This window comes from Ixodes scapularis, unplaced genomic scaffold (assembly GCF_016920785.2).
Source record: "Ixodes scapularis isolate PalLabHiFi unplaced genomic scaffold, ASM1692078v2 PGA_scaffold9__187_contigs__length_104089568, whole genome shotgun sequence".
NCBI lineage: Eukaryota > Metazoa > Arthropoda > Arachnida > Ixodida > Ixodidae > Ixodes > Ixodes scapularis.
The window spans coordinates 28,866,517-28,875,656 of NW_024609884.1; the positions used below are offsets into that span (position 1 = coordinate 28,866,517).

Sequence of the window (9,140 nt, forward strand, 5' to 3'; positions counted from 1 at the left end):
GTGTAAGTTCGGTTGATGGAAGACCTGGCCGTTGGGTGGTATTGAAGAGCGGCTGTTTTAGAGGCCGATAACGTAAGACCAAGCCTAGATATCTCGTCAACTATAGCGTCGAGGCCTAGCTGGAGTGTTCGCTGCATGTTACTGTATGAGCTAGTTGGGGCAGTAGCCCAGAGAGCAACATCGTCGGCGTAAATTGCGATGTTTATGACTGGAGAGGGGTTGTTCAAGGGCTGCAGAGCCTCCGGCAGAGCTGCCATTGCTGCATTGAACAAAAATGGGCTAATGACGCTGCCCTGAGGAACACCCTGGGCTACTTGCCGTTGTGAACTGCGCACACCTTCTAAGCGAACGCACATTGTACGCCCTGTCAGGAATGCACGAACGAATGCGAGTGCTCGGCCGGTAACACCAAGTCTGATTAGCTGAGCTAGAATGGTTTCGTGTGGGATAGAGTCAAAGGCCTTTTTGATATCAAGGAATATTGCCGAGGTTGCTTGGCGAGTTGCCTTTGATTGTTCCATGTCTGACACTAGGTCACCAATCGCGTCTGTTGTGCACCGCCGTTTTCGGAAGCCTGATAATTGATGAGGTAGAGCGCCAGATGTCTCAAGCTGCCAGTCAAGGCGTCTTAGGACCATCCGCTCCAGAACCTTGCCGAGACAGCAGGTGAGGGAGATAGGCCTGTAGGAGCTGATGTCACCGGTTGGCTTCCCTGGTTTATGAACGGGAACTACTTCAGATGTGAGCCATGCGCGTGGCAGAACTGCCGAGCGCCAGATGTCATTGAGATATTCCAAAAGGCCCGGAAGGGCCGTTGCATCTAAATTGCGCAAGGCCTGAAAGGTGATCCCATCTGGCCCTGGAGCGGTGCGTTTGCGAGCAGAGCGGCGAAGAGCATGTTGGAGTTCCTTCAGCGTAAAGTCCACGTCGTTCGCGGTCAATGTTGTTGGTAAAGTGATAGTAGTGGTGCTATGCGCGGTATAGCCTTGGGGTGAGACAGGGACAGAGGTGAATTCATCGGCAAGGAATTCTACTGCTTGAGCCACAGTGATGTTCTGGGCGATGACAAGACCAAGAACGGGTGACCGTGGAACAGCGTGCCCGGCAAGGGCACGGGCCATGCGCCACGCTTGTTTTCCTCCACCAGGGGAGTGAAGCGACTCGCAACGCTGCCGCCATTGTCTCCTTTGTAATCGTTTGGTGTGCTTCCGGAATGCTCTGTCTATCTTTCGATATCGCTGAATGTCCTCTTGCTTTGATGTTTTAAGTGCTCGGCGCTGTGCCTGGCGTCGCGAGGCACGTAACTTGAGGTACTTTAGGTCAGGGTTTGGCCGATATATGGGAATGATCACGGTTCTGGTCGCTTTGGATAACGCATTGGAGATGGCTGTGGTGTAATCCAAATTGCCTAGAGACATTATTTCGGCAAACAACACGCGGTAAGCATCCCAGTTAGTCACTTTGCAAGTCTTGTGCGTGGTGGGGCCTCCTTCTAGTGAAGTAATTTTGATTGGTAGGTGGTCACTGCCCCAGCTATCAGGTTCCGCTGACCACAAGGCTCGTACTGGGGACGTAGTGAAGCTAAGGTCTAGTGCACTTCCCTCCACGCCAGGTCGTACGAAGGTGGCCACTCCGTCGTTCAAGCATTGAAGACCAAGGGCAGTTGCGGCATCCTCAAGCAGTCGCCCGCGAGGTGTTGTTTTCTTATCCCCCCAGGTCTCGTTGTGGGCGTTAAAATCCCCAAGAAACAGGGTGGCTGGTGCGCATCGTGAGAGAATTGCACGCAATGAGGAGGGGTCCCACTGAACGTTAGGTCTAATGTAGAATGAGATGACAGTGACGTCTGAGTTCCCTTTTTTGATTGTGACAGCGACATATTCGGCGATGTTGTCGCACAAGTCCGACAGGTCCACTTGTAATTGAGGTAGATCTCGGTGTACGTACAAGGATGCCTTTGGAGGATCTGTTGATGTGAGAGTCGTCCGAGGCGTACTATTGTAGATAACATAGGGCGACAGACGAATCGATTGTGGTTGGCAGTTTGTCTCCTGGAGGGCTAGTACTTCAATTTGGTGCCTTTGTAAATATTGCCGTAAGTCGTCTATCCGATTTCGTAGTCCATTAACATTCCACTGAAGAATCTGAGGTATTAAACAGCGTCTTGCGCAGCGAGGAAGATGATTTTGCGTCGATTGCAGTCCGGCCTTATTAAGGCGAGACTACCTAGACCAGGAGCTGGCAAGTGGCAGGAGCATGTCGATTACTGTAACCAGTGCCTGAGCGAATGGAAAATTTAGAGACGTGAGAAAGGTACGTAGCTGTATGGCTAACGTACAAATCGCACTTCCGAAGCTTTGAGGCTTAGGTGTTGCATTAGGTATTGGTTTAGGATCACCAGGTGGCTCACTGTGCTTTCGGGTTGGCCGGGTCAGACCTCTTGAAGGGCCTTTTTTGGCGGTAGCTGCTGAAGCACTAGATGGCTGAGTGCTTGGTCCAGATTGTACTGGGGGAGCTGCTGAGGAGTCTGGAGCAGTTTTGCCTGTCAAGTTTTCCAAAGGAGGGAAGTTATCCTCGCTCTGGAGTGGAATGCATGATTGCTTATCTTCTTTTGAGCCTTGTGATCGTTTTCGAGGTGTCCAGTGTCTTCCAGTTCCACACGCCTCTTGGTCGTTTTCGATAGCAGATTTAGCGGAAGTGTAGTTCACATTTTTCGAGCTTTTGTAGTTGCTGATTTGTCTTTCTACTTTGTAGATGGCACAGACTTTTGATGTCGCATCATGGCGCTTCTTACAGTTGGCACATTTAGGCTGCTCCGCTGCACACTCATTTACTCCGTGGTCGCCGCCACAACGACTGCAGCGCTGCGCCTTAAGACAGGTGCTTGCAATGTGGCCGAAGCGATTGCACTTCGGACACTGCCTTGGCTTTTCAAGGTAGGGAAGAACTTTGTAACGTGTATGCCCGGCAGTGACATATTCAGGTGAGGATTTTGTTGCGAAGACCAGTTTGACAATTTCTGACTTTCCAAGTCTTCTCACCTGGATTACTGAAGCTTTTTCTCGCATGGCTGCCAAGAGATCAGCGTCCTCGATGTCTGCAGATACTCCTCGAATAATACCCACAGATGCCGATGGTGGAGGAGGTTCGTAAGTTTGAACTTGAACTGTTCCCAGGTTCTTCAGTTGCAGGAGTGCTTTTGTGGATTCTACATTTCTAGCATCGATGGCCAGAAGATTCAATCGGTAGTTGGGCCGAATCTGGATGACACCGTCTGGGGCCAGACTGTCCAGCTTTTGTTTTAGTACCAGAGGGTTCATGTTGGTGATGATCGTGGTTGGGTCGTTAGGCTTAACAATGACTGTGAGATTATAACCCGGCTGAGTTATGATTGTGTCCTCACTTGACTTTGAGCCGTGACGTCTCTTCTTCGACGTTTGGGTTTGCCACCCAGCTTCGTCCTCGAAGTCATCCATGACGCTATCATGAGAGTCTTCAGGCTTGTGATGTGGTTCGGCAGATCCAGATTCATCCTGGTTAGGCTGTGGTGGATTCGGGAGGCTCATATTACGTGGCCCCCGTTGGGCGGAGTCGTAGCTCCTAATTGGGTGTGGACAGGAGACGTCTTCTTGAAAAACCAGGGAAATATTCGGTCAATAAACCAGGAAATAACCATAAAATAACGTAGTCTTCCTAGAGCGACAAATTCGATCAAGTGAACCAGGCTAGCACCAGGAAGAGCGTTTAATGATGTCCGTCGTTATCCAGATCTCAGAGCGCGAGAGAGCCTCCTCGTCTTCCCTGCCCCAGCGCGATGACGATGTACATCGCTTCATGAGCGGGATCTTTGGTGACAATGACGAAGTGATCAATGGTGTTGTGATTGCATTCTTACAATATATATGTAGTTTTTTTTTTATTTTTTACAAATCTTTTTATAAAAAAAACCATGAAAGCTACACTCCTGCGGTCTTTGCGAGTGAGTTACACGGCCAGGAGGACATTATGTGGGTGGCTAATCTTTGCAATAAGTCCGCTAATTAATTGTGATTCGTTAATTAACTTCTTAATTAGTGAAAATAGACATATGGTTCCAATGGACCTTCTCCGAGAAGCGTTCTGCGCACGCGCGAGCTCCCGGTGCCAAGCGGCGGAAGTCGGCACGACAAATCGAGGAAATACGGAAGGAGGCTGGTGGATCAGCGAGTATAACACGTAATTGCAGCATATACAGGGTGTCACAAAAGAAAACTTACACGGTCTTTTTTACCGCAAAAATAAACTAGACATCGCCAAACGCTCATTCTCCGGCCAAAGGTAGAACTAGACGTCACAACCAGATGCCAATGTTTCAGCCCGATCCGATAGGTTAATCAAAAGTTATAAGTAATTTTCTGAAAATTTCAATGGGAAAATGGAGCCCATTTTTGCCCGTTTTCGGTTTCTGGTGCCATAGAGCCCCATGTGTTTGAAAACTCCGTCGGCCGCCATTTTCCCATTGAAATTTTTAGAAACTCACTAATAACTTTTGATTAAGTAATCGGATCGGGCTGAAACTTTGGCACCTGGTTGTGACCTCTAGCTCTACCTTTGGCCGGAGAATGAGCGTTCGGCGATGCCTAGTTTATTTTTGCGGTAAAAAAGACCGTGTAAATTTTCTTTTGTGACACCCTGTACATAATTGTGTTACACAAAAAAAAAAAGAAAGTGGACGAAAAAAAACAAAAAACACGACGTTTGGGTGGACGCCACGTTGGGCACGCGCCGCAGCTCAGAGAGCGAAGAAACTGGTAGCGTAGCTCCCATTATCAATTGGTAGCACAGGTCACTTCCTCCTCAATTTTTAGTTCGTGCAGCCACCACCTGGTGCCGTCGGTATGTGGAAAAGGTCCATTAGAAACTTACTGAGCGTCATCGAAAACCACTAAATCAACTCTTTTTAAACCGACTCGAAGCTCGTGGGAAACTCGGGGGCGCCCCAAAGTTTTCACTCGTGCAGCAGGCGCAAAGCTATAGAGCATGTGGCGAAACGCGATAATCATCTAATCACCCGCGTTTTGCCACCACCTCAGTTGCTTTTAATGCGAGAGCATTAACTGTCCCAAGGAGCTAACCGGAGTTGTCCAGTTTTATATATATACATATACATAGAGTCGTTGTAGGAGGCTGCAACGACTCGAGAGATAGCTCCCATGCGAGGTAGCCGTGGTCTAACAAAGCTGCCGTGCTAGAGCATCGCGTACAGGCATGGCGCCGCAAGAAATAGCCAGCCTCTTTTGTTGCACAGCATAACATGTTAGTATTTAACGACGCTCGTAACTGCTGGATGACACTGTCTCTTTTCTTTTCATCGGCGTTTTTTTGACGTGACTGTTTTTCTGACTTTCGTAGTCGTGTTGTTGACCTTCACTTCGATTTGGTTATTTTTCTCGGCTGCTCGATTTAAGCGTGAATTGTGGGTGTGCCGTGTCACCCCCAGCGGAAATTTGCTAGAATCGCGTTAGAATATTTAATTAAGGCATTTTATGGTTGCTTAATCTTTCCGGTGTTTGCAGCTGAGCGCGAGTAATAAAGGTGCAGCCTCTGGGGGCATTCCCTTTCTGTTGGCCTTTGGTTGCTCGTGTTTCTGTTTGGTTGTTGGTAGCGATCGAGCTCCTGTGTGTTACAAACAATAAGGGAGGCCACGAAAGTGTCGCGCTCTGGGCGGTTTCCTGACCCTGACAACGGCGATTTTTTTTTTTCTACGGGTGAGAGTTTTCAAGGGAGGTTCTTGCGAATCGATGACGGTCACCTGGATTTTATGTTCAGGTATCGGCGATTTCTCAACTGACGCTCGTTTGCGTTTATGGATGACGTCAGCAGGGTGGGGGCGCTGTTGTATAAAAAAAAAAAGAAAAATAAAATATGACCGCTGTGCACGATCGACGAGCCGCAGCTTGTCGTCATAAAATGGCTTGGGTGTTTCTGGGGGAGGTAGTAAAAAGGAAAAAAAAAAAAAAAAGGCAGGAACAGCGGTGGATTCATGAGAAATCTTGAGGCTTCCATAAATAGCCGCTGAAACCCACTTCTTTTCGTGAATACATGCTATTCTAACAGGCTGAATGTCGGCTATATGCTGCCACTCGAAGCAGCGCGAATATATTCCCCTGCGGCATACGAGTAGACGCTCGTGAAAATATTGATCTGCTGCTTGCGCCCGTTCGAAGGGAAGAAGGAAATCCCCCTTCGCCTCTCTGAGGTCGGTCGCTGGCGTGGACATTGTCAGCCGTAAACGTTCTCTACTTTTCGTCCTATGCCCCGAGAAACTGAGCGTGAGGAGGAGACGAGAGGTGACGTCAGAAGGCCGATCTCTGGTTGGAAGGATTAGTGGGCAGACCTGAAGCTAGCCGCCTTTGTCTGTCCGTCGAACGCGTTAGAACGCGGAACGCCGACGTCCGGCGTTTGGCTCTCGCATTCGAACGCTTTCAACGAGTGCAGTGCAGACAAAGGCGGCTAGCTTTAGATCTACCCACTGATCCTTCCAACCAGAGATCGGCGTCCTGACGTCCCCTCTCGCCTCCTCCTCACGCTCAGTTTCTCAGTGCATTGGTCTTGTCAGTATCCATATAGGTGGGGTTCCCCCCACGCCATTATTAAGTGCGCGTTTGCTCAGGACGAGAACACACGTCAGCCTGATAATACCCGCAGTCTTGATGGCGTGGAGCACCCTGGAAGCTTGCTGTCAGCTCTTGCACAACAGGCATGGATTCCCCTTTGGCCGCCGGTGAATACCCCATATAGATCGGTGCATGCATAGGCCAATTAATGCCAACAAAATGCAGCATGACCGGCCGTCAACCCTTTGGAGTATGTGCATGCGCACAGAAGCCGTCAGCGGATTCAGACCTGAAGACCGACCCATATTGAGGAGCGATTCACATAAGGCAACGTAGACGTTCGCATGGGTACGGATGATTCGATCTTTATTTGACATGAGTCACATGAGCAGACACTATCTCATTCCAAACCTTCGCGACGATGTTTGCGAATCACAAAACTGGTTCCCCATTGACGCCAGTGCGCTTGCAAATCTCTCTCTGACAGAGTTTTTAAAAATCTACAGTGCGTGTATTATTTATTAATTTTTTTCTTTCCCTAATGAATAAAAAACACAAAGGAACATGGGGCGTGCAAGGCCAAGTCCTCAATGGGTCATGAAACTGAAAAGAAAAAGTGTATACGTGAAACGCATGCGTGTGCCCCTGACAGGCATGATGATAATATTAAACGTTTCTTCAATAATATGCACAGGATACAGCTATCCGCGGAAAACATTTTCCTCCGGTGCGCATATATTATAAACATATTTTCAACTTTCACGGCCTATTAGCCCCGAGAAGTTCGCGTGGCGCCCCCTTACGGCGAACCAGGGTGACGTCACGGCGAGGACAGAATTTTTCCCCTACTCGCCCCGCTCGCCCTGTGGAGGTTCTGACGACGTTAGCTGTCGGCGCGCTCGTTTGTATTTAATTTTTTTTGGGGGCGTGTTTTTGTTGGAAGTGTAAATTTTTATATGTAAAAACAGTAAGAGCGCAGGCGAGCTGGTCTAAGTTTACCGATTTTTAGACCACTTGAGACTGGGTGGAAGAAACACGACGACGTCTCAAGAGACGTCGTCGTGTTTTATATGTGCCTTTATTGAGGTATGGCCTGTAGCTGCAGGCGAAACTTCAACCAACATTTCAGGTACGGTTGACAGGGCAGATAACGCATCAATCGCAGCTGGTATATGAAAATTAAAAAAAATGTGGCCACATTTGCAGGAGCATCACTATAGATTTACGTCTCACACAATAAATACTGCAGATGGCCAGAATGAATTGACAGGTTATTTATACTATTTTTTTTGTGTCTCCGTCTTCAAACAAAATTGCTGACGCAGAAAAGCTGCATGTTGCTCGAGCAAACATGTTAAATAGAGTCTGGGCCATGGAGAGATAATCACAAGTGAAGCAGCTCAAGTACGGGGGCAGAGTAAAGAAAGAAGGGACATTTATTTATATACATTGCTCGCGTTTGACCTTTGCTGGATTCGGATGGTATTTGAATGCACTACACTGGTGGTATCTGTGAACTTGTTTTTATCATCCCTCAAGTAATGTACAACAAACGTAAGCGAAGGTTTCTAGCTTGTTATCAGCTCCCTTAGGCTCTGAAATTGAGATTTTAGCTAAATCAAATTGTCCTGAAGCTAAAACGCCTGGAGCTTTTCTCACGCAGACTGTCACCCTTCACAGGTTCTGCATTTTGCGCTGCTAGTGCTGCATCTACCACTGGACAGCCGTTCGAGTGCTTGCTTTTACTCCTGTTTTCCTCTGTTGTCAGAGAGTCCAGCTGTAGGGAGTTTGGAGGCTGAGGAAACTTTTGGAGACCTGCAGCAGTGTCTCTATTATTTGGAAATGACAATAAAAACAAAACGGTGTATTTTCCGAATACCCAAGGCTGGAATAAAGAAAGAACGCCCGGAAGAAGTATAAACATTTCAAATTACGGTACCATTGCTGTGCATATTTTAGGGGCTTGAATACATATGATACAGGCAACTGGGGGCAATTCGGCCGTTTTCCCTGCTACCATACAAACTAACTTCCAGTAATTGTGCATCTTCTAAAAAATATGCCAGCATACGTGCATGAACTACATAATTAATTCACGAAGAAGCTACATTTATGTAAACAACCCTGTTCCACGAGCACTTCAAAGGCCCTCAGACCCGGGGCCTTCAAAACATCTGCGGACCAGCGCATGCAGAGTGGCACGCGCAAAGTCGGGGTCGCGAGCTAATTTGCAGACCGCCCAGAGGCCGTTGATATAAATGCTATTTCAAATGCCTGCAAAGCGGGATTTATTATTCTCCTATATTATGAACATGCAAGGAACAGAATTCCCCCGTCTGAAACACTTACGCCACCGCTTCACCAACCCCTCGCAAGGTTGCATTTTGTCGTGTGGACGGACGAGGAGGTTCATTGGCGGAATTGTCTCCGCCGATAGCTTTCAGGATATATAACCCAATTATAAAGGCAAAAGTGACAAGCAGGCTTACAAAATGCACCGAAGCACGTCAATACCGGCCTAACCCAGCGTCTTGCACACCGGGTAAC

At 48.1% G+C, this 9,140-nt stretch overlaps 1 protein-coding gene across 1 annotated transcript; it reads right to left on the bottom strand.

Annotated features, from left to right (window-relative positions):
* Nucleotides 1–2,129: 2,129 nt before the first annotated feature.
* On the bottom strand, nucleotides 2,130–3,685 carry LOC121833748. Its single transcript, XM_042287296.1, has one exon. The coding sequence runs from the start codon at nucleotides 3,561–3,563 to the stop codon at nucleotides 2,220–2,222; it is 1,344 nt and encodes a 447-aa protein (XP_042143230.1). The 5' UTR covers nucleotides 3,564–3,685; the 3' UTR covers nucleotides 2,130–2,219.
* Between the last annotated feature and the right edge of the window lie 5,455 nt (nucleotides 3,686–9,140).

Excerpts from the sequence above, each read along its gene's own strand:
- LOC121833748 (XM_042287296.1), bottom strand. The coding sequence starts at position 3,563 with ATGAGCCTCCCGAATCCACCACAGCCTAACCAGGATGAATCTGGATCT.